The sequence below is a fragment of the Bubalus kerabau genome, chromosome 7 (assembly GCF_029407905.1).
Source record: "Bubalus kerabau isolate K-KA32 ecotype Philippines breed swamp buffalo chromosome 7, PCC_UOA_SB_1v2, whole genome shotgun sequence".
NCBI classification, from domain to species: Eukaryota; Metazoa; Chordata; class Mammalia; order Artiodactyla; family Bovidae; genus Bubalus; species Bubalus kerabau.
The window spans coordinates 60,987,423-61,014,502 of record NC_073630.1 but is presented as its reverse complement, the minus strand read 5'-3'; the positions used below and the strand labels follow the sequence as shown (position 1 = coordinate 61,014,502).

At 42.7% G+C, this 27,080-nt stretch overlaps 1 protein-coding gene and 1 long non-coding RNA gene across 3 annotated transcripts in view; one reads left to right on the top strand and one right to left on the bottom strand.

Moving 5' to 3' along the window:
- Positions 1-353: 353 nt before the first annotated feature.
- Positions 354-26,810, top strand: LOC129657762 (uncharacterized). Of its 2 annotated transcripts, none has more exons than XR_008717096.1 (3): positions 354-930; positions 4,489-4,607; positions 26,322-26,810. It is a non-coding gene; the product is annotated as an uncharacterized LOC129657762 (long non-coding RNA). The 2 variants fall into 2 exon arrangements; XR_008717097.1 differs by lacking the exon at positions 26,322-26,810 and adding an exon at positions 7,362-7,471.
- Positions 4,705-27,080, bottom strand: part of NWD2 (NACHT and WD repeat domain containing 2) — a 255,310-nt gene continuing 232,934 nt past the window's right edge. Inside the window, exons 4-7 of the mRNA XM_055588244.1 lie at positions 26,301-26,504; positions 21,609-21,753; positions 15,866-16,455; positions 4,705-11,021 (exon numbers count right to left, since the gene is read on the bottom strand). Coding sequence (XP_055444219.1) covers positions 7,089-11,021; positions 15,866-16,455; positions 21,609-21,753; positions 26,301-26,504 — 4,872 coding nt within the window. The 3' untranslated portion in view covers positions 4,705-7,088. The remainder of the gene's footprint in view (positions 11,022-15,865; positions 16,456-21,608; positions 21,754-26,300; positions 26,505-27,080) is intronic.

The window sequence follows — 27,080 nt, the reverse complement described above, 5'->3', positions numbered from 1 at the left end:
CTGTCGCCTGCCTTTAAGGGATAAATATTCTGGGAAAGAGCGCAGACGCTACCAGGATGAGAATTCCCTGGGAAGTTGCATAGCCTCGCCGGCGCCCTGGAGACCGCGGTGGGAGTTCAACGAAGTCATGCTCCCCTTGTCCCCCACTTTGCCTCTCTGTTCCTGGGGTACTGGAACCTCGGCTGCCACACTCCGTCTACCATCCTGAGCTCCAAGCCTGAGCTTGTAGCCATCCATACACTTAGGGTTGATTTACCCTAAAATAGTACTTAAGTGTTGGAGATTCTTTTCACCTGTGCGCCAAAGTGCGTCGGTGTTGGCCTTAACAGGGAAATCTGTTAAGCAAGGGCGCCACCTAGCTTGTCCTTTTCTCTCTTTGCCCTTCATTCGTTCATTTAGAGAGCGTCAGCGTGAAACAGTAGGCTGGAGAAGCAACAGGGCAGGATGCCATTTAAAGATGTAATCTGTCCACTCCAGTGATTCCAGCGCTATTTACATGACAACGTTTGTCACACTTTATGGGGAAAACTCCTTTTTTGAATCATTCCACTTATGTAGTGGCTGCATGTTTTAAAATGATAGATTAGGGATGTTACATACTGTTTGGGGCTTCCCAGGGGGCGCGAGTGGTGAAGGGCCTGCATGCCAATGGCAGGAGACATAGGAAACACTGATTCCACCCCTGGATTGGGAAGTTCCCCTGGAGGAGGAAATGGCAACCCACTCCAGTATTCTCTCCTGGAGAATCCCATGGACAGAGGAGCCTGGCAGGCTACAGTCCATGGGGTCGCAAAGAGTCAGACACGACTGAAGGGACTTAGCACACGTGTATGCTGTTTTACATTACTCTCTGATAAAACACTTTGTTCCCGTAAAGAACCATCTTATCCAATTTCTAACCCATGCTTTAAACATGTTCACAGGATGATGGTAAGTTTTAGTTGGTTATTTTGACCAAAAAGACTTGGGTGTTTATCTTGGGTTTTAAAGTTATGTTTCCCAGACTAGCAGAATCGGCATCATCTGGGGGAATTTAGTAAAACTGCAGATTCTTGGGCTCCATCCTAGAGATATGGATGCATGGGGTCAGGGAGGGTGAAAAAATATGTGTTTTAACAAACGAGGCACCACTGCCCTCAGTCTGATCAAGCTGCTGGCTGGGTTACCCTCATCTATTAAAGGATGGGGGGATACTATAAACCACAGATAGTGGTGTTAACCTCAAGTTACCAGTTTATCATGTTGATACCAGCTTGTCATGTTGATACACTAACTCAAGCCCTCTGATGTGTCCGTACAATGTGTAATCTGTAGTTAATGCAGATCACATGGAATGCAGAATGGAGCTCAGAGGGGCCTCTCATAAAAAAATATGAAGAAAAGCCTATGGTTTCTTCATGCATATGGGAATGAAACACCATGATTCACTTAGTTTTTAAGGTGTGTTTATGTTTTCATTGGCATATAATTGTTCTCTGATGCTAAGTCATGGAAGCTAAGAAAGCTATTGGGTTGGTCAAAAAATTCATTCAGGTTTCCCATAACAGCTTGCAGAACCTAAACAAACTTTTTGGCCAACCCAATAATTTGAGTGGATATGCATTTTTTTTTATTGGAGGATAATTGCTTTACAGTGTTATGGTGGTTCAGTCATAATTATGCATATATTCCCTGCCTCTTGAGCCTTCCTGCCCCCTCCCATCCCACCCCTCTGGGTTGTCACAGAGCACCAGGCTGGGTTCCCTGTGTTACACAGCAGCTTCCCACTAGTTATCTATTTTACACATGCCACTGTATATATGGCAGTACTACTTTCTCAATTTGTCCTATCCTCTCCTTCCCCCATTGTGTCCACAAGTCGGTTCTCTACGTCTGTGTCTCCAATCTTTCCCATCAAATATTTGTCAACATAGCTCTAAACAAAAGAAGAGACAGACTTTTTAAAAGGCTATAGTATTGGCTTTGGAGAATGAAATGGCACCCCGCTCCAATACTCTTGCCTGGAAAATCCCAGGGATGGAGGAGCCTGGGAGGCTACAGTCCATGGGGTCTCAAAGAGTTGGACATGACTGAGCAACCTCGCTTTCACTTTTCACTTTCATGCATTGGAGAAGGAAATGGCAACCCACTCCAGTGTTCTTGCCTGGAGAATCCCAGGGATGGGGGAGCCTGGTGGGCTGCCGTCTATGGGGTCGCCTGCAATGAAGGAGACTCCAGCAATGCAGGAGATGTGGGTTCGATCCCTGGGTTGGAAAGATCCCTTGGAGAAGGAAATGGCAACCTCTCCAGTATTCTTGTCTGGGAAATCCCATGGACAGAAGAGCCTGGAGGGCTACAGTCCATGGGGTCGAAAAGAATCTAACTCGACTGAAGTGACTTAACATAGCATATTATTGGCTTTTGTTATAATCAAGCAAGGGCCATACTTAGCATTTTAGACTTTTGAGAGATTACTGGTTAGATTCTATATTTTTAGCTCAGTTTTATCCATTTGATGGATATATTTCCAATTGCCTGCATGGATGTCTTAACCTTTAAACTCTCTTGGTCCAACTTGATTATTTCCCTCATTTTCATCTCCTAACCTATTCATTTACATTTGTAACTCTACTCTTCACTCAATTTTGGTTGGAACTGGAATTAGAATTTTCCTTCTTTTTCATCACCAACCTCTATCACTGTCTTCTCTATCAGTGATGTCCTGAAGTCACTCCTCTTAGCAAGTTCATTGCCACTGCCCTAAGATCAAGTTCTTATGCTTTCTATATCAGACCTTTGCAACAGTCTCTTTACTGGTCTCTCAGCTTATGGTCTCTTTCAGCACTAATTCAGCTGACATAGTATTGCCCCAGGCATTCTAAAATACCATTTCAACCAGACTATTCCCCTTCTCAAAAACTTTTTAATGATTCCCTATAGGTTATTATGGGCTTCCCCAGTGGCTCAGTGATAAAGAATCCACCTGCAATGCAGGAGACACAGGTTTGATTCCTGGGTGGGGAAGATCCCCTGGAGGAGGACATGGCAATCCACTCCAATATTCTTGCCTGGAGAATCCCATGGACAGAGGAGCCTGGTGGGCTACAGTCCATAGGGTCGCAAAAAGTCAGACACAACTGAAGTGACTTAGCACACATCGATTACCAGATAAAATTTAAAATCCCCATGTAGCATTTAAAGTCATCTAAGTACTTGGGAGATACTTTGGCTCTCCCTGATTTTGCTCAGGCAGCTTCCTCCATCTGAAGTGTCATTCTGACATTCTGACAGCTAAGTGCTGCTTATCCTTGAAGCCCCTGCTCTCTGTTGCCTGCTTTTGGCCATCCTTTTTGATCCCCAGTTGGGGCAGGAGGAAAAGGGAACTACAGAGGATGAGATGGCTAGATGGCATCACTGACTCCATGGACGTGAGTTTGAGTGAACTCCGGGAGTTGGTGATGGACAGGGAGGCCTGGCGTGCTGCAATTCATGGGGTTGCAAAGAGTCGGACACGACTGAGCGACTGAACTGAACTGGATTTATTTGTTCCTTTGCAGTAGCACCCCACTCCAGTACTCTTGCCTGGAAAACCCCAAGGATGGAGGAGCCTGGTGGGCTGCAGTCCATGGGGTCGCGAAAAGTCGGATACGACTGAGTGACCTCACTTTCACTTTTCACTTTCATGCATTGGAGAAGGAAATGGCAACCCACTCCAGTGTTCTTGCCTGGAGAATCCCAGGGATGGCGGAGCCTGGTGGGCTGCCGTCTATGGGGTCGCACAGAGTTGGACACGACTGAAGTGACTTAGCAGCAGCAGCAGCTGCAGTGTATCCTTAGCACCTGGCTTTCACGTTTAACAACTTTTTTTTTTTTTTAAATCATAGTCTGTCTTATATGTAATTTAGTTGCACCTCCCTTAGATTATAGGATTCTGGAGGGCAGAGGTGTGCATGACTAATTTTTAAATCATCCTAAGCGTAACATAATATCTTGGACATAGCAAGTACAGTGTTTGTTGTATTCTTGCTCCTAGGAGGGAAGATATTTATATAAACAGCAAACTTCATGTATATTAAATAGTCTTATGCAAATAATAATGATCCACTCCTCTACATTTTCTCTGAGAACTGAATTTGATGTACTACACATAGTACTTGCTTCCTGTTTTCCTATTAAGACTGAAATCAAAGAAGGTATAAACTATTTTACTCAAATTTGTCATCGTGGCAGAATGCATACCCAAGTGAATATTTGCTGAATGAATGCCTCAACTATTGTGGTTATGGTTATACCTGAAAATTCTGGGAGTTTGCAAAGACCTCCAGTAAACTTCAGAGCCTAGTCTGGTCTCTAATCTGGAAATTAGAGAATATTCTTCTAGGTTATTATTAATAAGTGTCTGCTAGATACTCAATGCTTTATTTTTATGTGCTGTGAGAAGCTAACAAAAAGAAATTGATGATGTGCTGAAATCCTGTTCAGCGATTCCCTCTGGACCTCTGTTTTTAGGTTTCTTCATCTGTACCTTTGGAATGTTTCCAGTGCCTACTTCATAAGGCTGTTGTGAAGATTACATGGCTTAGAACATGCAAAGCTCCAAAAAGTGTCTCATGTACAGTAAGCACTCAGTAAGCATAAACAATTATTATTATTATTGAAGATATTGAACTGAACCTGCTAAAGTTGGGGGAGAAAAACAAACACCATGCAAATCTAAGTAGTTTATCCTTTATTCATACAAACAATACATACACAAGACTATACCTTTTTTGAAGACTGCAATAATTTTCTAGTGTAACAACTCTGTAACAAAATTTAACTAAATGTAACATTTATGAAAATATAAATCTCTGATTGGGTAATTCTTCCCAACAATACAAAGTTTACATAAAAACATTCAATATGAGCTATCAGTTGCAAACAAGTTAGGAAAAATCATTCAAGTCACTTGTTAAAACTCTATTAGCTGTTACATAGAACATTCACACTACATTGAATCCATCTAGGCATTTACTTCTTAGAAAGGTGTAGCATGGAGGTCCAACTGATAATGACAGGAATAAGAATGTGTTACCTCCAAAGAGCTAAAAGAAAAAAAAGCATTGACTCATACAATCAACTCCAGGTAATCTGTACGTGGGCTGAAACTTCTCTGGGCTACCACCTCCCTGGTTGGTAGCTAGACGAGGAGGAACTTACTGGAAAAAAATCTTTTCACTGGGGTGTTTCCTATCTGAACCTCATCTCTGTATGCTTATGTGTCAAACTGCTTTCCAAAGTGAAATACAGCTATATTGGATTCCCTGTGGGTTAGATCATTTGTTTCTGCCATTAGCATTAACAATTAGGATGTAGCTGTCCTTTTTTCTCACATTTCTCCCCCACATCTCTGTGAGGTCAATAGAGGATCTATCACTACCTTTATTCTTGCAGTTTAAGAAAACAATACATTTGGGACGTTAAAGATCTGTCTATAGATGAGTTCAAGGCAGAGCTGGCCGAAAGTCAGTGCCTTGTTCATTTTTCTGTCTTCTCAAGACACCATGGTCCCTTTCAAACCAAACCACTACTACTGATCACCATTGGAAAGTCATCCAAGGACATGCCATGAGGGGGATATGGAAGGGAAAAATCATGTTCCCCTACTGGGATGTAATATTTTCTTTTAAACAGGAGAAGTAGTTTTTAAAAAACATTGAATACCAATTTCATAGCTTCTGCTTTGAAATGGCTAAGACTATAAAAGACTCCAGAGAATCCTCAGGCAGAAAGGATAACGGATAAAGGAGGATACATATAGTGTATAGAAGTAAGAAAGTGCTTACAAACAGGACAGGAAAGAGCCTTTGGACACTGTTAAGATTTATGCAATATTTTAGCACGAAGACAGGCATATTCAGTTTGTCCCAGAGTATTTGGTCAGCTATCTGCGTTTTACACAGGAAAGAAGAAGAATGAGAGTAAGTAAGGCAAATGTCGTCAGTATTCCACAGATGGCATGTCGAGAAAGCTTTCCTTCTAATAAGATTTACTGCAGGGATTTAGGAAATAATTTATGCTTCCACACAACCAACTTCTATAGCACAGCCTTTTGTTGGTACAATGATAGAAATGAACAGGTGTTTTGACCACGTTTATAATGCCCTTTCTGTAACATTTTTACACCCAGCACAAACAGGCATTTCAAAATGGCACGAAAAGATTGTGGTTTCATATTAAATGTGTTCCTTTGCAGCCCAGAAAATAGTTTAAAAATTGTGTGTTCCATGATACAGAAACCCTTGCATGCAGTTGTAATGAAGACCGACTGTGTGTGTTCAGTAGCCCTGTAATAGCGGGAGGCAGCTCTTGCCCCAGTCCAGTCTGTGGCCTCATACCTCACATCCTTTCTCTTGGGAAACTGGGAGTACCTCTGGGCATTTTTGTTACATTATTTTGCACCTTTAGACCTTCCATCTGCAGACTGGATTGACACAGTTGTCAGGATCGTAAAAATGTAAGGAGAGATTAAGGCTGTGTTTAGTTATCCACAATCATTTGAAGTCCAACAGCAGTTCGTGTTCACAATTTCAACCTGTTGCTGTAGGACTAACTCCAGTCCAGATGGTCTGTGTGTAGCTCTAACCTCTCTCATCTGGACAATGGGATGAGTTAAGCTGCTTCTTCCAGTCCAGTTAATTTAAAAACTACTCTCTACCTTTCAGCTGATATAGCCATGTAAATATGATTTCTAGAAATTCTGTCAAGACTTCATTCTTGGGTAAACTTTGTCAAAAAGACCGACTTTACAAATCATTTCACATTTCTGTACATTTCATGTGTGTGTGTTAGTTGCTCAGTCGTGTCTGACTCTTTGTGACCTCATGGACTGTAGCCTGCCAGGCTCCTCTGCCCATGGTTTTCTCTAGGCAAGAATACTGGAGTGGGTTGCCATTCCCTTCTCCAGGGGATTGTCTCAATGTATGAGAACGGCAATAATTAATACTGGAACTCCAGCATCTTTCCTGTCTTTTAAGAATGAATGTGTATCATTTGGGATACAGAAGGTACTTTTTTTTTTCCTTTTATGTGTGTATGATGTAGTTCTGCTGAGCAGGAAAAACATTTTGTTAGTTGTCAGGGGCATAGCTGTGGCCCCTGGATTCCAGGGCAGAGCACACCCGCTCGTAGCAGGAGTTGTGTTTCTTGGAGGGTGTTGACTCGTTGGGTTCTGAGGAGTCACTCACGGTGATGGGACTGTCTCTTGCAAAAACCTCAGTCGACTCTCTCCATAGACAATCCACAGACACTTTAAAACAGTAACTATTACACTTTGGCCTGGATATCTGTGTCGCGTTGTTGAAAATTTGTCTGCTGTTTGAAGTGGCGATTTTAATTTTCAGTGCAGCATCTACACGGTCCACCACGGTGTATATCCCTATGCTGCCATCGTCAAAACCCACAATGATGTTCAGGTGCCGCTGGGAGAGGGCAAGGAAAGTTGGTGTTTTGTAAAGGGAACAAGCACCGATATTTTTGCCATCGGCCAGTCTCATGACAATCAAACTGGATATCACACCATTTTCATCCTCTTCTTCCCCGTTTCTGAAACAAATGTATACCAGGTAGCGACCGTCTCGAGACAACCTCTGCCTCCAGATGACCCCCGAGGCATGCACCACCCGTAATTTGCCGCTGTGTAAATCCAGCACGTTGATATTCTCATCTCCCCTGGAAATAATGCCTAGCTTTCCATTGGGAGAGATTTCAAAATCCTCTAGGTTTTTCAGGAAGTTGTTTGGAAGTTGCACACGGCGGCAGATGACTTCTTCTGTCAGACTCCAGATATTAACCGTCTCAGCCGACGTGATAAACACGATGATATCCGGGCAGTCAGGAATCAATTTAAAATTCACAATGGTGGTGCCGTCTTCACAGCAGAACTTCTTGGTGATGCTTCCTGTCCAAAGACTGACCGCCAGCACCTTGCTTTTGGTCATGCCCACCACGAAAGTGTTCGCAGAGGTGATGAAGGCATTCTGCAGACTGGTCAGGATGTTGCACACCCTGTGGCCCGTGGCCAGTCTCCAAACCCTGGAGGCATTTTCCTCACAGAGAGAGACCACAAACTGGTCATTGTGTGTAATCAGCAGCTGAGAGATTCTCTGCCCATTAATTCGAAAGAGGTTTTCACCACTGCTGGTGTGCCAGACGTACTGGCTGCTCTTATCATCCGACGTCACCATGACGTCTCCAGAGGACGTCAGCACGCAGTGTTCAACCGTTCCTTCGTGCTTGAACACTGCTTCAAGGAACCCGCTGCTGAAGTTCCACTTGTGAACACAATCCGAGCCATCGAGGGAGTAAATGATCTCCCCGCGAGCAGGTAACACCAGACTTTGGATGGGTTTTCCAGTCTTATCTATGTTGGACATAGCTGTGATTATATCTATGTCCCAGATGGAAAGAACACCACTGGTGGATAAAGATAGCAGCATGTTGTGGTGACTGGATTTCACCAACTTGACTATGGTACCTGAGATTTCCTGTAAGCTCGCCATACACTGCCCCGTGTCCCGCCTCCAGAAGAACACAGCGGAGGTGTTTTCCATTGTCGCAATGATGCAGTCTCCGTTCTTGGACAGCACAGCTGATATAAAGCGTTCATTGTGCTTTGCTCTGAACTTTTCCGCCACCTTCCACAGGCCAGTGTCTAGGAGCTCGATGCTGAGGGCCTTACAGATAAGAACCGCACTTTGGTCCTCTGAAAGTTCAATGCTGACCACCTCACTGTCTTCCCTGCGACAGTCAAAGTCATCAGTCAGCTGGGGGTTGGAGATGTCCTCTGTGTTCCAAACAGAAAGGCTGCCCTCACTGTCTACCATTACCATTTCCTGAGCCGTGTCCAAGATAAGAAGGAACTTCACAAACCCACCTGAAAATTCAGATGTCACTGTACATAACTTTTCTCCACTCCCTAGATGAAAGATGGTGGTGGTGTTCAGGTACTGTCCACAGAAGGCATACACACCATCTAGTGAGCACTGGACGCAGGTCACTTCGTACCAGCAGTGGAACTGGTAAAGGGGCCATCCATAGAGCAGATCAATGACAGTGACATCTTTGCTGGCTTCGAGCCAGGCCAGAGCATGTTTGACGGACAGTGTAAATCCATTGATGTAGGTGGAGCCACTTCCATGCTTGGTCCCTTTGATTTCTACTTCAGACAGGAGGCAAGAATTTACATTGTCATAAACCAGCAGGGTGTTATTTGTTGTTGCCACCACGAGATATTTTTCATCATTGGTGAGTTTCATGCCCAGGATGACAGATTGGGCTGTTGTAATTTGCCTGAGTAGTTGACGCGTTTCCACATCCCAAGTGCTGATGGAACCATTTTCTAAAGCCGTGAGGACTGTACTGGGGTTACAGGTGGGCAGAATCTCGGTGACATGCAGGTGACTAGATGACAAGGGAAGTCGCTCTGGGCTGTAGGTCACATCCATGGATGAGTGTAATGGCACAATGGAGCAGTATTTGGGCCCATCTTTGTCACATTCTAAGAGAAGGTGTCTAAGTTTGGGCAGGGAGCTCACAACGGGCAGCAGCCTCTGCTGAAGCTCTGCGGAGAGGGAGCCGGGGAACGCAACGACCTTGGTTTTGATGCTGCGGAGGGTGCTCGCCAGGAACTTCAGCTCCTTCTCCTGCGAGTAGATGTAAGCCAGCTCAATGTCCGCGAGCACTTTGTCGAACTGGCCGATCTTGATCATGGTGTAAAGCCAGCTGAAGTTCATGATGATGCCATAGAGCAGGTCGTCAGTCTTCCCACACCTTGTCAGGTGGTACAGCAGCTCACACATTTTCCGATGGTTGACAAAAAAGATGTCAGGCTCAAGTGGATTGCACTGAAAGACCCAGGGCTGGTCTGGGGCCTGCCTGTCGAAGGAAGCCTGCTCCATGAAGTGTCTCTCCTCCTCCAGCAGGCTTCTGCTCTCCAAGTCAAGGCAGCCGTTCAGGTAGGGGTCTTCCAGGCAGAAAGCTTTCCTCCTGCCCCCTGACCAGACTCCCAGAAAGTAGTCTGCCAGTATGGTGTGCATTTCATGCAGGTCGCTCTTGTCCTGCAGATACAGCTTCTGGGCTATGAGCTGCAGGTGTCTATTGGCCCAGACCAGCAGAGTGACATTCTTCACATGTCTCTCAATTAGGTATCCACTGAGCCCCTCCTTGAGCTTTGCGATGTACAGATAAGGTACCCTCAGGGGATTGCTGGGCCTGGTGTTCTCATTGAGCTCATTCATCACACTGTTGTCCAGGGCCAGCACGTCCTCCAGCTCCATCTCACTCAAACCCCTTTTGGCCATGGTGATGTAACCGAGAGCCCGAGAGACGAGTTTCTGCCCACACTTTCGCTCCAGGGACCAGAAGAGCTGCTCTATGCTTTCATGCACGGTGACACAGAGGGAGGACTCATCGACGTCTCTGTGAGATCGCCAGTGTCTCACTTCCCTGAAGGTCAGGTTCACAAACATGGGCAGCGTGCACTTGGAGAAGGCGTTGTTCACGTAAATCTGCTGGCCTGACGTGACCTTCCTTTTGACCCGCAGCAGCTGGTGTTTGAGCACCTGGCTGCACATCTTCCTGTCCCGGGGAATCAGCTCGATATAGTTGTCTTCTTCGTGGATAAGGCACCTCAGTTTCTGCAGGATCCCATGTTTGTTGGGCAGTGTGGAGAGGACGATCCGGACGAAGCGGGGAAGGTGCACGGGAAGCCACCAGAGCTTCCGGGCCTCGTCGCTTTCTGAGAGCTGCTCCAGGGCATCAAATATGACCACGAGAGGTCTCTGCAATGAAGACTCATTCAAAAGGTTTATGAATAAGTCACGGAGGTCATGGATCTTCTTAGGGTAGCTCTGAACCAGGCACCGGTAGTTCACGGCCAACTGTTCACAAACACTTAGAAGGAGAGACTTAAGATCAGTACTCAAGTCTGTGGTTCCTAGAAACCTCACGACTAAAACTGGGTCAGATTCTGGTCCTGTGTCTTCATGTAGCCAGCCATAAGCCTAAAACACAAAGGTGGCGTTTAGAATGGAGATACATATTCACATGGTCACATACAACAACACTTCCTCTCTGCAGAGATCAGCCTTCTGGTAACCCCAACCAGGCAGAAAGTAACCTAGACCCAGGAGATGGAAAAGCCTGAGATGGTCAGAGAGCTGTCACAAAGCTCATGCATGCAAGTCTATTGGTGAAATTCTCAGGATCACTCCACTAAAGGTAATAAAACAGTGGTAACAGTAGCAGTCAACCACAAGGTAACATTTGGCTTGTATTCTAAAAGTTACAAAGCATTTCACCAACTGTAAATCTGAATATCTAGTATGCTTAGTACCTCATCACTGAATTTCCATTTCTTGGCACAGTTGTTGGCACATGGGAGGTGCTTGGTAAATATTTAATGAATAGATTAAGTAATGACCTACACATTGTGTGCTTAGTCTCTCAGACATGTCTGACTCTTTGTGACCCAATGAACCGTAGCCCACCAGGCTTCTCTGTCAATGGGGGTTCTCCAGGCAAGAATACTGGAGTGGGTTGCCATGCCCTCCTCCAGGGGATCTTTCCAACCCAGGAATCAAACCAGGGATTGAACCCAGGTCTCCACATTGCAGCCAGATTCTTTACTGACTGAGCCACCTGGGACCTACACATTAGGTCAAGTCAATTATTTTCCTTGGTTGAGGTTACATAAGGCTGACCATGGTCTAGTTAACTTTTGTTGTATTTTAATCACTGAGTCATGTCCAATTCTTTTGTGACCTTATGCACTATGTAGCCCGCCAGACTCCTCTGTCCATGGGATTTCCCAGGAAAGAATCTGGAGTGGGTTGCCATTTCCTTCTCCAGGGGATCTTCCTGACCCCGGGATCAAACTTGTATCTTCTGCTTAGCAGGCAGATTCTTTACCACTGAGCCATCTGGGAAGCCTTCTAGTTAATTAGAATGTAATAAAAATATTCAGCAATAAAATGATATTGAATATAATCTTTTATGACTCAGAGACTTTTACTCTATTGTGATGCTATAGGATCATCATTATTATTTTTTATTATTATCATAAAAATCTGATAATGTGGGTTAAATGAGTTTGGCTGAATTTGTGCTTTATAACAGACAGTTTAGTATATAAACAGGCAGTCATCAGGCCTCACATTATCTCTCTGTAGGACACACGGGATTACAGATTACAGTATCATGTAACAGAAGAGGAAACTGAGGCCCAAGCCAGATAAATAGCTTGCTTGTAGTTAAATGATTACCAAGAGATGAAAATGGAATCGAAGTCATATCTGACTTTCATTTGAGTGTTCTCTCTCTCCCACTCTCTCTTTTTTAAATTGTACAGTTAAAGGGATAACATATGTGAGAGGGCTGCTAGGTTTAGTATTTTTCTGTCTGGAAAGGTAAGGACAAAAAGGGATATGATCAAAGTATAAACATTCCAAAGCATACTTTTAGGGAGATAATGTTTTTCAGTAATCTTTGGAATTCACCAAGGATACTCCTTAGAAAAAGACTTATTTTCTAATACATTAAGAAGTAAGTTTATGAAACTTGATTCCCCAATAGGTAGTTTAGATGAATACGTTTAGAAGATTCATGGATGTCAGTTTCAAAACTAACTGCTAAGGAAAATAAGCAACTCATTTTTGGTGTTTGGCCCCAACCTTTGAAGCTAATTTGGAGGAAGGTACAGTATTCTTGCCTGGAAAATCCCACGGACAGAGGAGCCTAATGGGCTACAGTCCCATGGGGTCACAAAGAGTCAGACATGGCTGAGCATGCGCACATGCACGCACACACACAATCCCTCCATTTTACTGCTGTCCTTTGGTGGCAAATCAGAAACAGAATATAATCTGTTTGTCCCTGTGTGGATGGCTTATGATGATTATATGCATCATCCTTCTTCCCAATCCCGGGTTGGAGAATATGCGATATCTATAAAGAATGGCCTTCTGATATGAGCTCATGTCCCAGGCAATGTTGGGACAGGTTGTACAAGAGACGACCTGGAGACAAACGTGAGATGCCTGTCTGGATCCTTACAAGGGACACAGGTCACGAGAGCACAGATTGGTGGAGATGGGGGAGGCACTGGAGAGATGTTCCCCAGGAGGGAGGAGAAGCAAGCAGAGTCCAGGCAGGGGACCTAAAACTAGGCAAGTCTCCTCTGAGACCATGGTGGTTGCACAACATACCCAGAACAGCGAGCACTAAGAAGGCCATTGTTTAAGTTGACTGTCACCACACTGTGCCCATGGGGACTGCGTGTGTGTACAGCCATATCACACACATCACATGACTACCGTGCTGGACACAGAGGGTTGCATCACCTGTGCATTGTTCCTGCAACTACTTTTATCCTCCCCTTTTCAACAAGGAAAAAGCCCCAGAGTGAGTGTGAAGTGAGTATTGCTGCTGCTGCTAAGTTGCTTCAGTTGTGCCTGACTCTGTGTGACCCCATAGACGGCAGCCCACCAGGCTCCGCCAGGAAAGAACACTGGAGTGGGTTGCCATTTCCTTCTCCAATGCAAGAAAGTAAAAGGTGAAAGTGAAGTCGTTCAGTTGTGCCTGACTCTTCGCGACCCCATGGACTGCAGCCCACCAGGCTCCTCTGCCCATGGGATTTTCCAGGCAAGAGTACTGGAGTGGGGCGCAATCGCCTTCTCTGGTGAAGTCCCCTACACCAAGTGTTTTCTCATTTGATTTCAGTTCCCCTTGTAGTATTACTGTCTTGCTCACTTGGAATAATTCTAAAGTTTGAAGACACACCTACAAAGTAGTATGCAGACACAGGCAGATGGTCACACACATGCACATGCATACACCTATTTTGACACAACGTGGCCCCTAAATATAAGCCTACCGTTTCAGTTGAAGAAAGGGCTCATACCCTAACACAAGAAGAAACACCAGCAGCTGGGTGTGGCAGATTGAGAAACGATAAATGGGCCTTCCTAGGGACTTTAAATGTAAGTCTGATATATGTGGTTGTTACCTGTGTCCTCACTTTGGGACCTAATCCGCACATGAGGTGCAACACAATCGTCCCTCTTCTTGTCCTCAAGATAAGACTGTGTAGCACGTGATAGATCATGAGAATGTTCACACAGTTAAGGAAAGCTCTGTTTTTAAGACAGTAGCCACAAGAAGAGCAATACAAAGATTCTGAAGTAACCCCAGGATAGTATAAACCATCAGACTTTGGTATCAAGTGTAACAGGAGGTTAAAACTGGTACCAGTTTCACCGAGTTTAGACAATAGACACCACATTCCAGAGTGAAGCTCCAGCCCATCTTGCAAGACTTGAAAGGGAATTTTGAAAACTAGTTTTGCTACCTTTGGTAGACTCCTTGCCTCCAGCCTGAAAAAGGGGCCAAGAAAAAAAAAATGGGAGAGGAGGATTTTATTGTTGTTGTTTAGTTGCTAAGTCGTGTCTGACTCTTTGCGACCCCATAGACTGTAGCCTGCCAGGCTCCTCTGTTCTTGGAATCTCTCAGGCAAAAATACTGGGTGGCCATATCTTTCTCCAGGGGATCATCCCAACCCAGGGATCAAACCTGTGTCGCCTGTGTCTCCTGCATTGGCAGGCAGGTTCTTTACCACTGAGCCACCAGGGAAGTGGGGAGATGAGGATGCTGTGGGTTATATGTCTCACCACCCTACTCCCAAAGTGGAGGACTGATAGACGTCCACTTCTCACATCTACCTTTGGGAAAGGGGCTGCAATGGACCACTTTCAGGATGTCCCCTAGGGCTTGAGAAACATAGTCATCTGGGTCTGATGACAACTGAGGAATATGGAGGTTGAGTGATTGAGCCTGGCTAGCTGCTCCAATGGAGGAGTGATAGAGAGATGCCCTTTTGGGACTGGAGTTTCTCAGGGCAAAACAGTACCCAAGTGTTTCCCATGTTTCAGATGTCAGCCACTGGTAAATGGGAGTAATGAGGGTTTCTGCTGGTTCTGTTTTTCCCAGTTCCTGTCTAAGGGAGCTTGCTGGGCTGTGGAGAGGCTCTTGGCAGAAAGATACTAGAATATGTGTTGCTGGATGTCTAGGAGCCATGGGGTGACCAGATGGAAAAACAATGTGGTTCCCTGTGCCTAGGGAACAGCAGGTGAGAGGTGCTCAGTGAAGACAGGTCGGGTTATGTGAGAGGGAAAAGACCTTCGGGAAACCAGGAAAAGGCCTCAGAAGAAACAGGAGGAAGTTTTAAACACCTTCCAAGACCAGAGTGCAGAACCCAGGTCAGAAGAATACTGGTCTGTAAGAATGTTCTGGCCACCTTACCTACATCCCCTAAATCACAACCTATAGAAGTCAGAGTGTGGTTGGCGTTAGGGATGGAGGGGAGGAAGTGCTGGGTGGTGTAAGAAAGGAGAAGATGGTCATGTTCCTACTTCCTGCTGGAGGGGCCTGGCATATATGGTTGGCCTCAGTCAGGGGAAGGAGATGTAGACTGAAGTATTCATTATCATCTTCAACTGGACATATTAATTGCTGAACTGAGATGGATTTAGTATCCAGAAGCATTCAGAGGGCTTGTCTTTGCTGAGAGTGATAAGAAGAGTTGTGAGATCTACCTTTGTTTCCAGCCAGATGAGAACTAGCTCCACGACATGAGTTTGAACAGAGACAAAACAAAGCTGTTCTAGGATTGGACCTCGTGAGTCTTATCTTTCAGTATAATTGTTATACCAGCAAAAGAGAAAAGCTGAAGAATCCATTCCAAAAGGACCCATTATAATTCATATTAACACAGAAAATGGAAGTGAATTTGGTGACTCGATCTTTTCCCCAAAGTTTTTACAAACATACACGTAAAAGAATAGGTATTTACCTTCTTTGCTACTTCAGCTAGCAGAAGGGTCTTTCCAGTGCATGGTCCACCGTATATAATAAGTGGGTTGATGTGCCCAGTTTTGCTTGGAAGAATGTATTTATGCACGATGTTTAGAGATTCACATTTGTACTCGTAGAAGGAGGCATATGTTTTACATAAGGACGAATGCTGAAGGATTTCATCATAGAGCGTATCAGTTTCTGTGTCAAAATTCTGTTGTACCGTGGCCTGAATTATGTCAATCATGTCCTCATAAAATTGTTTACCAAGTCCTTCTATGTAATGGTTTTCTATTTCTTGGGAATAGCCTAGTTTCATGTCACAATGAGTAACAGATGTGTACACTCTCAGATTAGATGAAGCAACAATGGTAGGAATAAATTCATCCCTGAGTTTTATCAGCTTCTCTTGGGCTTCAGGGTCCCGAATAATTCTTGGTTCTGTTCCAGTTATATCCATGTATTTTCCCATTTCCGGGATTTTCACGAAACGCTCAATGTTAGCAATTTTCCTAATATAGCAAACACACTTCTTCAGGAATGCTGGAGTTTGCTTTCCTAGAGCAAAGTCAAATTCATCCTCTATCGCTGAAAGAAAATACAACAAGGAGTTTACTGTCTAGAACCAAGAAGCAATGCACCCACGCTTTTAGCATGTGACTCTCAAGTCAGTAGTGGTAGTTTATTTTGCTTATAGTGTGTAGCTGAGTTATCTTTAGAATAATTTCTCAAGTCCTTAATTTCCTATTTGTCTTTTCCTGAACAGCCTGGATCCCAGAACAATGGATTCTAAATACAATTGTTTAATTTCTTCCAAGACCTGAGGGAGAGGTTGAACATAATCATAAGAAAGAAAGCACACTAAGCTTATAGTTGCTTCTTCTAAGTTCCCACGTGGCTTTCCTCCCAGACTCCAGAGGTTCTAAGAGTGGAGAGCAGGAACTAACTGGGGCAAGGAGAGAACGAGGAAGAGGCCACATGACGTATCTAAGTCTATTTCTTCCTCGTTGGTCTTTCCTCCACTGTGGTTTCACCATTTTGTTTGAGATGCATATACCCCAGACATATATGTGTAAATATAAATGTAAAAGCATGTTCAAAATATAATTATGTGCTAATTTCATTTATCCATTATCCATGTCACTGTTAAATCCCATTACATCCATCAGAGCAGGAACAGGAAAATGACTCAGTATGTAACTTTATTTCTTCTGAGATAAACCATGTTAGGGCTTATAATACATATGCTCACATAAAAGTAAATATACTTTCGAAATCATTTGAGGCCCCATGCTGCTGCCGCCAAGTCGCTTCAGTTGTGTCCGACTCTGTGCAACCCTGTGGACTGCAGCCTGCCAGGCTTCTCCGTCCATGGGATTCTCCAGGCAAGAACACTGGAGTGGGTTGCCATTTCCTTCTCCATTGAGGCCCCATAAGAACATTTAAAATTGTATCAGTACTAATAAAAAGCAACAATTATGCACAATTTTAGGGAAAAATTTAAAATAATTAAACCAATGGACATGAATTTTAAAATAAGCAGTCTTTTAAAACTTTTCTCCCCTCTGTGTTTCTTTATCCAGTTGGTCTTAATTGAGCATCTGCTATGTACCAGGCATGCTGCTAGTTGCTTAGGATACAGTGGTGGGAGAAAACAGAATGCTGAGAGAAAAAGCTATTATGAAGCTTATAGTCCAGTGGAAGATGGCAGACATGAGTCACAGAGTCCCACAAAGAAATGTATTATTTTAATGCCTGGGAAGTTGAATGACATGGTGCCTTGAGAGCAAACAATTGAGAAATCTAATCCGCTTGGAGAAGTCAGAGAAGGTTTTCTTAAGGCGGTGACTGCTGGGCTGGGATCTGGTGGAAGCATGGGGGCAGGGGATGGGGCTGGTTGTAACTTAGAACATCTCAATATACTGGCCACACCTCCAACATCAAGCAAAAATGAAACATAGGTATATTCTATAAAGTAACTATGAAGGGAGGTGGGAATTTTATTTAAAAATGGTACCTTTTAGCAGAACTTCTGTGATAATATTTTTTCAGTAATGATAGCAATTGATAAAGATTTGTGATTGAAGTAAAAGAGATGTATTTATATCCACCAGTGTTGAACAAGCTGTGCTATTCACATCAGTATAGTTTCTTTTTTAAAATTTTATTTATTTTTGGCTGCGCTGGGTCTTCGTTAGTTCACATGGGCTTTATTTAGTTGCAGCATGTGAGCTTCTCATTGTGATGGCTTCTCTTGTCGCAGAGCCCAGGTTCTAGAGCATGCGGGCTTCAGTACTTGTGGTGTATGGGCTCAGTAGCTATAGCACATGGGCTTAGTTGTCCTGAGGCATGTGGAATCTTCTTGAACCCACGTCCCCTGCAGTGGCATGTGGGCCCTTAATCACTAGATCACCAGGAAAGTCCCAAATCAATATGTTTTACCAAGGATTTTATTCAGGAAAATTGTATCAGGAGGCCAGATAAGGAAGCTTATATAACATATGTCTACTCTTCTTTTTGTAGAAGAGTACAAATTTGTTATAATATGTACAGGGGAAGATGCAAGAAATTTGGACATTCTGAACTCCTGCAGAAAGTAGCCTTTGGTCCACCTCTTATCCAGCCATCTGTGTTCCACCAGGGAAATCCCTCTATCTGGTATTCTTATTTGAAGATTTCTGAAAATATTAAAGTAATATTGTAGTGTAAACCCTGACAGTTTTTTTTTTTGGGGGGGGGCCACTGTTTTTTAATAATGCAAATGTCTGACTTAAGCTTTGATTGCTGAGGCATCCACTTCAATGATACCTATCTTGAATAAACTCATTAACAGCCACACATACAGAGCAGGCCGGCCCCCCTCCCTGAGACTCCTTTGTTTAAGAGCTCTTGGTGGACTTCAATAACTAACCTTTCTGGCCACTTGTTTTTCTCTCTTCCTGTGCTTTAAATTCCCACTTCTATGTTTTAAATTTACCAGTAAAGAGTGAGCCCAGTAAAAGCAGAACCCTAGATGTGTGTGCTCTGTCTCTCTTTCTCTCTCTGCTTCTGACCTTGCTGTGTAGCTTTAGATGTGCTCTGTAATTTCCAGGTCCTATGAGTAATGTGTATGTGTGTTCGGTCATGTCAGACTTTTTGTGACCCTATGGACTGTAGCCCTCCAGGCTTCTCTGTCCATGGGATTCTCCAGGCAAGAATACTGGAGTGGGTTGCCATTTCCTACTCCACTTACAAGTTATAAGCCTTTATTTTTTCAAAGTTACCTGATGGTGATTGCTGAAGAGTATCTTGCAATCCTAATAAGAGACAAAAAGGCTGGTCCAACTACCACATTGGTTATTGATAGACTGGCACAAAACAAATATACTCAATCCATTTCAAAGAACTGGCCCCTCTTCAGCAATTTTCACTGTGCAAACATGGTCTTAAAATGAGTTGGAATGTAAATTAAAATTTCATGAGCATGCATATCTTTTAGAGATGTAACCCCAAATAGAAAATAGGCCAGCTATAGTATTTCATACTACCTAGTACAAAATGATTAATCTTCATATGGCTATCCATGTGGACCAAGTTCTTTATTGTGGAGAAAATTAAGAGAAAGTATTTGCTTATGAATTTTTTAAAACTTGGGCTGTCTAACTCTAAGTCAGAGGATGCCCTCCCCAACTGGTGTCTCTTATATCAAGAATAGGAGAGAGTTTGCTCTTGGTATTTTTTTCCTGATACAGCACATTTTTTTAGGAATAGGGGAGTTTTGCCCTTGATAAAGACAAAGAACCAGGGCTTCAAAAATGGATCAAAAAGATCCCAGAGGAATAAAGATATATGTTAACCTGTATATTCTAAAGATAGTAAGTACTTATTCCTGGTGATTTTAGCATTTTTAGGGAGAACTAAAATAAGACCCAATTTCTGACATCTTCTGGAGAATGAATTTGTCAAAATTATTCATACTTTCTCTGAGGTTGAAATACAGGCATATCCGGTGAGAATGGTATCAAGTGCTTCTTAGGTTTTCACAAACATTTTGCCACATCATTCACAAAACCAGTCTGAAAATGCAACTACTGTTGCTTTTTTTCTTCAATAATTCTTTGCTATCACCTCTTAAAATAAATGCTATTTAACTGATTATTTTACCTAGGAGTGTTCATCCTCTGGAAACTATGACTGACATATTCCTTCAGATATGTGATTTCCTATGCAATTCCTAAAAATAAAACCACTTTTCCACAGCTGAAAAAGGCCCACAAGTGAGTCTCTGCTCAGCAGTTAGGGATATTTTTTATTTTAAGGCTAATCTAGATCCTGCCACTCCCTTACTTCCCAACCTCTGATAGCTTCCCATCTTATGCAGTGATGGAAGAAATTTTCACAGATTGAAATATGAGGAAGTCATTCTGGCTTATACCTGATTTGGGTTGAACTGTATGTTAAATAGAACAGCCTGTCTTCTGGCCCATCAAACATGCATTGTACATCTGATTTAACCACTAAAGGAAAGAATACATCTAAAAATCAAACTGGAATATCTATGATTCAGGCATCCAAAATGGAACCAGTGGCCATTGTGTATGGGTTTCAGACATTTTTCCTGCATCACTGAGAACTTGAATTCTCTGAACTGTATCAGATGGAAGAACACCACCAGTTCATTCTCAAAATAATATCTGCTAGCAGCTGCCTAGGTCTCAAGGTCTACCCTTGTAACTATGTGACCATTTCAGACCCCAACCAGTCCTTATTTGACATGCATCCTGACTTCTTGCCAGCTCTAATTATAATTCTTGATAAACAACTTGATACAGTGACTACTGTAACTTTGTGATTTTTGCCTCTATAAGCCTCCCTCATTTTGTAGTCAGGTAGAACACAATTCAAGTGCTTCTTGAATCTGTCTCTCTCAGGCTACAGTCCTCAGTTTGGCTTGAATAAAACTCTATTCTATTCCTATTACAGATTGTTTATGGATTATTTCTGTTGTTATTATGGCCTGTGCCCACCTACTAACCTCATCTCTCCTCCTCTGAGCTTGGCAACCATTACCTTCTTCCTGCTCCTAGAACTTGCTTAGCAAGCACATTCCTGTCTCAGGAATTTTGAACCTGGCAATCCCTCTGCCCGGAAGTCTCTATTTTAGATATGGCACTGCCAGCTCTGATTCATTCTGCCATTTAGCTCAGAAGTCATTTCCTTATCACCTGCCCTATCTAAATCTGGACCCCCACAGCCTTCATCAGGCCCTATTATCCTATTACTGTATTTTGTTCATAGCACTTATCCTTTCTGACATGATATTGTTCATTTATTTGATTACTTGCCTATCACTTATTTCCTCCTCACTAAACAATAAGTTCCAGGAGAGCAGAAACCTTGCCTTCTTCCTCATTGTTGTAGCCCCAGTGACTGGCATATATATGCCCTCAATAAATGTTTGCTGAGCAAGTGAATTAATGAACAGTTCAACTGAGAAATACTGGCTGAGTCTGGTTTATTATATTCAGCCTCCTCTGACTTCTTTTAAAGTCATATTTTTGGAGAATTCCTCAAGTTAAGTTAGTAAAAGCTTATCTTTGAGTAAAAAGATTACTTGTCTCTCCAGGAGATAAAAACATTTAGAAAAATTAAATTTCATCAGGCAGTAAATACTATTAAATTTACAGAACCATAAAAGGAAACAGTGAATATATCTATTAATGATCAATTCCTCAGTTTATGGAAGATGCATAAAAAATTACCTGAGAACAGGTACCTCTTGGCTTGGCTGTGTTTCATCTTTCCCTTTTCATGTAACAGTTTTACAGCAGTCTTAAATATCTTCTTGATCTCATCTGATATCTCTTGCCAGGTCTTCTCATTCTCGGCATTGGCAGAAGGTTGCATCTTTAGAAAGGTGAAAGTGAAATGTTAGTCTTAAATCATCAAGAAAACTCAAAATTTAAGAGGAAGAGAACCATTGTTATTTGAAAGTCTACCATGGGCCTTACCATGACAGGTGCTTAACGGATAGTATCTCATTTACTCTCCCTAGTACCCTGAAAGTGATGTGAACTCGCCCTAGTGACACAACGGTGTGAAGCCAAACAGGATTTGTTTGTTTGATTTTCTCAATATATTGTGTGTTTCACTCTTGAGTTTTGATTCAAATGTTGTAACAAAATCATATCTTCAATACAGTTAAAGGTCAGACTAGTCAAAAGGATGGTTTTTCCAGTAGTCATGTATGGATGTGAGAGTTGGACGATAAAGAAAGCTGAGCACCAAAGAATTAATGCTTTTGAACTGTGGTGTTGGAGAAGACTCTTGAGAGTCCCTTGGACTGCAAGGAGATCCAACCAGTCCATCCTAAAGGAGATCAGTCCTGAATACTCATTGGAAGGACTGATGCTGAAGCTGAAACTTCAATACTTTGGCTACCTGATGTGAAGAATTGACTCATTGGAAAACACCCTGATGCTGGGAAAGATTGAAGGCAGGAGGAGAAGGGGACTACAGAGGATGAGATGGTTGGATGGCATCACTGACTCGACAGACATGAGTTTGAGTAAGCTCTGGGAATTGGTGATGGACAGGAAAGCCTGGTGTGCTGCAGTCCATGGGGTCGCAAAGAGTTGGACACGACTGAGCAGCTGAACTGACTGACTCATATGTTACTATTTAATTGTCTTTAGTTGTTTCTTCCTCATTTAATTTTTTTTAATTCTCTAGGAAATAAAATAGGAGTGCCTACCAAGAAAGTAACATTTATAGAGTCTTGCTGATAATCTTATTCAAACAATTATTTACTTAACAACAATTTATGCAGAAACATGGTTTAGTCAATAATTTAAATTTCCCTAAAGGCTCATAGCGGATAAGGCGATGGCACCCCACTCCAGTACTCTTGCCTGGAAAATCCCATGGATGGAGGAGCCTGGAAGGCTACAGTCCATGGGGTCGCTGAGGGTTGGACACGACTGAGCGACTTCACTTTCACTTTTCACTTTCATGCATTGGAGAAGGAAATGGCAACCCACTCTGATATTCTTGCCTGGAGAATCCCAGGGACAGGGGATCCTGGTGGGCTGCCGTCTATGGGGTCACACAGAGTTGGACACAACTGAAGTGACTTAGCAGCAGCAGAGGCTCATAGAATCAAATGAAGGAACAGCTGCTGCTGCTGCTGCTGCTAAGTCACCTCAGTTGTGTCCGACTCTGTGTGACCCCATAGACAGCAGCCCACCAGGCTCCCCCGTCCCTGGGATTCTCCAGGCAAGAACACTGGAGTGGGTGAAGGAACAGCTAAAGCCAATTAAATATAGGTGTAAGTTTGAGGTATCGTGTTTTTTGATATCTACTTTACCAGCTACTGCCTTTACTCCTGGCATATTTACCTGGTGAATGGTTTGGGATTTACCCCAGTATTCTCCATATTCTTCCAGATAATAACTTCAAAAAGTACATTTGAAGAAGAAGAAGAAGAATTGAGTAATCTGACATGATTTCATTTTGCATGGAGAAAATGCTTTCTGTTAAATGTCAGAATGGCCAAAACACAGGAATCTTAAATGAAGAGCTGTTGCTAACCCAGGGCTCTTCTCCTCTTGGATCTCCTGGGTACTGCATTATCAAGGATATTTTCTTTGGAAGAGGAATGGATATCTATACCTTCTTTTCTTTTTAAAATTTTATTTTTTAATTTATTTGGCTGTGCAGTCTTTCTCTAGTTGTGGCAAGTGAGGGCTACTCTCTTATTTGCAATGGGTGGACTTCTCTTGTTGCAGATCCTGGACTCTAGAATGTGGGCTCAGTAGTTGTGGTGCTTGGGCTTAGTTGCCCTGAAACATATGAAATCTTCCTGGACTAGCAATCAAACCCATGTCCCCTGCATTGGCAGGAGGATTCTTAACCACTAGACCATCAGGGAAGTCCTATGGCTTCTTTTCAACCTCTTTAAAAGGTCTAGGCAATAATTAGGCCCACCTGTTTTCTCCACCTCCTTCATTCAGTTTCAGGGGACATATGATGGATACGGAGAAGGCAGTGGCAACCCACTCTTGCCTGGAAAATCCCATGGACGGAGGGGCCTGGTGGGCTGCAGCCCATGGAGTCGCTAGGAGTCAGACATGACTGAGCGACTTCACTTTATTTTTTCACTTTCATGCATTGGAGAAGGAAAGGGCAACCCACTCCAGTGTTCTTGCCTGGAGAATCCCAGGGACAGGGGAGCCTGGTGGGCTGCCGTCTATGGGGTTGCACAGAGTCGGACATGACTGAAGCGACTAGCAGCAGCAGCAGTAGCATGATAAATACATTTGGGAACAAAGTTGGAGAAGAGACAATGACTGTGTTTCTATCACACTCAGTTCAGTTCAGTCGCTCAGTCATGTCCAACTCTTTGTGACCCAATGAATCGCAGCATGCCAGGCCTCCCTGTCTATCATCAAATCCTGGAGTTCACCCAAACTCATGTCCATCGAGTCTGTGATGCCATCCAGCCATCTCATCCTCTGTTGTCCCTTCTCCTCTTGCCTCCAATCCCTCCCAGCATCAGGGTCTTTTCCAATGAGTCAACTCTTCGCATGAGGTGGCCCAAGTATTGGAGTTTCAGCTTTAGCATCAGTCCTTCCAATGAACACCCAGGACTGATCTCCTTTAGAATGGACTGGTTGGATCTCCTTGCAGTCCAAGGGACTCTCAAGAGTCTTTTCCAACACCACAGCTCAAAAGCATCAATTCTTCAGTGCTCAGCTTTCTTGACAGTCCAACTCTCACATCCATACATGACCACTGGAAAAAACCATAGCTTTGACTAGACAGACCTTTGTTGGCAAAGTAATGTCTCTGCTTTTGAATGTGCTATCTAGGTTGGTCATAACTTTCCTTCCAAGGAGTAAGTGTCTTTTAATTTCATGGCTGCAGTCACCATCTGCAGTGATTTTTGGAGCCCCAAAAATAAAGTCTGACACTGTTTCCACTGTTTTCCCATCTATTTCCCATGAAATGATGGGACCAGATGCCATGGTCTTAGTTTTCTGAATGTTGAGCTTTAAGCCAACTTTTTCACTCTCCTCTTTCACTTTCATCAAGAGGCTTTTTAGTTCCTCTTCACTCATGTATGCCACAACCTCTCTGCAAGGTTCTACATAAGGCACAAGAAAATAAATTAACAATGTATGAAATGTTAAAGGAACATACTGAATTAAAAGAAAACATTTTTATAGAGACTATAAAAAATAATTTGGCAGATTTTTAAAAGACTGCCTCCTCAAAAAAAATCTTTTACAAATTAAAAATATAACTGTTGAATTTGAAAACTCAATGCACAGAGGAGACACAGCTGAAGAAGAAATTTGTAAACTGGAAAAAAGATCTAAAGTGACTTTCCATATAGCACAGAAAGATAAGGAAATTGATAATGTGAAAGACAATTAGACATGGAGGATACAGATGCAAGCTATTGTATATGGGATGGATAAGCAACAAGGTCCTACTGTATAGCACAGGGAACTATATTCAGTATCCTGTGATAAACCATAATGGAAAAGAATATGAAAAAGAATGTATGTATGTGTGTGTGTATATATATATAGCAATCACTTTGCTGCTGCTGCCACTAAATCACTTCAGTCATGTCCAACTCTGTGCCACCCCATAGACGGCAGCCCACCAGGCTCCCCCATCCCTGGGATTCTCCAGGCAAGAACACTGGAGTGGGTTGCCATTTCCTTCTCCAATGCATGAAAGTGAAAAGTGAAAGTGAAGTCACTCAGTCATGTCCGACTCTTCGTGACCCCATGGACTGCAGCCTACCAGGCTCCTCCACCCATGGGATTTTCCAGGCAAGAGTACTGGAGTGGGGTGCTATTGTCTTCTCTGAATCACTTTGCTATACAGCAGAAATTAACACAACACTGTGAATCAACTATAGTTCAATAAAATTTAAAAAATTAAAAAAAAGAGATATGGAAGATAGAGTGAGGCAATCTATTGTACATGCAACTGAAGAGCTAAAAGGAAAGAAGGAATAGAGGAGAGACAGTATTTGATGAGATGATGGCTGAGAATTTTCTAAAACTGATAGAATATATGAATTCACAAATGTAGGAAGCACAACATATAGCAATAGGAATATATATACATTACAGTGAGATGATAAAAATACATATATTTTCAGATAAACAGAACTTATCACTCTTTTGGAACTTCCAAAAGATATACTTCAGGAAGAAGGAAATGACCCCAGAAGGAAAGTCTAAGATGTCAAAAAAGAAAGGTGAATTTGGAAGATTTCTTAGCTTTGGATTTAGTTGTTAAAGGGAAATTTAGAGTCCCGGGCAGAATAACTTTCTGTCTACTGTGCCTTTTCTGTGGAGAAAAACCACCCCTGTGTGATGTAAACAGTTTAAAAATGTAGAGAGACACACACTTTGGAGAGAAAGATAACTTACTGCATTTTTATTGCTTTTCAGCATTTCTGATTTGGGTCTGAGGTAATAAGCGGCTGGCACCGAGTTCTCATCCCGACAGTACCACTCTTCCAGTAACTTGGTGTCCAGCTTCGCCTCTATGGCAGCATCCAAGATCATTTCAAACTCTGAGGCTTCAACTTCTCCGGGGATTCGGATGTTCCCATATTTTTCACCTAATAGTCCCTGTGTGTCACCAAGAAAATTCAGTTTAGTGTATCACCAAGAAAGTCTGTTTTAGTGTTCACATAATATGACCACTCAATATATATTAATGAATAGATAACAAGATACTTTATTCCATCAATTGTCTCTTTTAATCACAGTGGATATGTCTGCACATGGATTATTTTGTAAGTAAAATTAGACCATTTATATTGTAGTGTAATAAATTCACATACTGAGATTGCATATTGGACAAATCCAAACTACAGAATTTCGTAACAAAGAAATTTCCCCAGAGTTTACATAATATAACAAAAGTTACCTATTTTGAGAATTTTGGTTGGTTCATGACAAAGAAAAATGATGTGTTGGACTCTATGAAATACAAACATATAAACTCACAAACAAACAAAAATTGCTTTGTATAGAGTTAATAGTTTGATTCTAAGCCCCAGATTTACACAGCTACAAAGAAAGAAGTATGAGATCACTCAGTATGACAGATCCCTCTGGTAAGTGAAAAAAATTAAAAATATAAACAAGATATCATTTTGTCCCTATTAAACTGGCAAAGGAAAATGTGCTCAGCGTTATGTG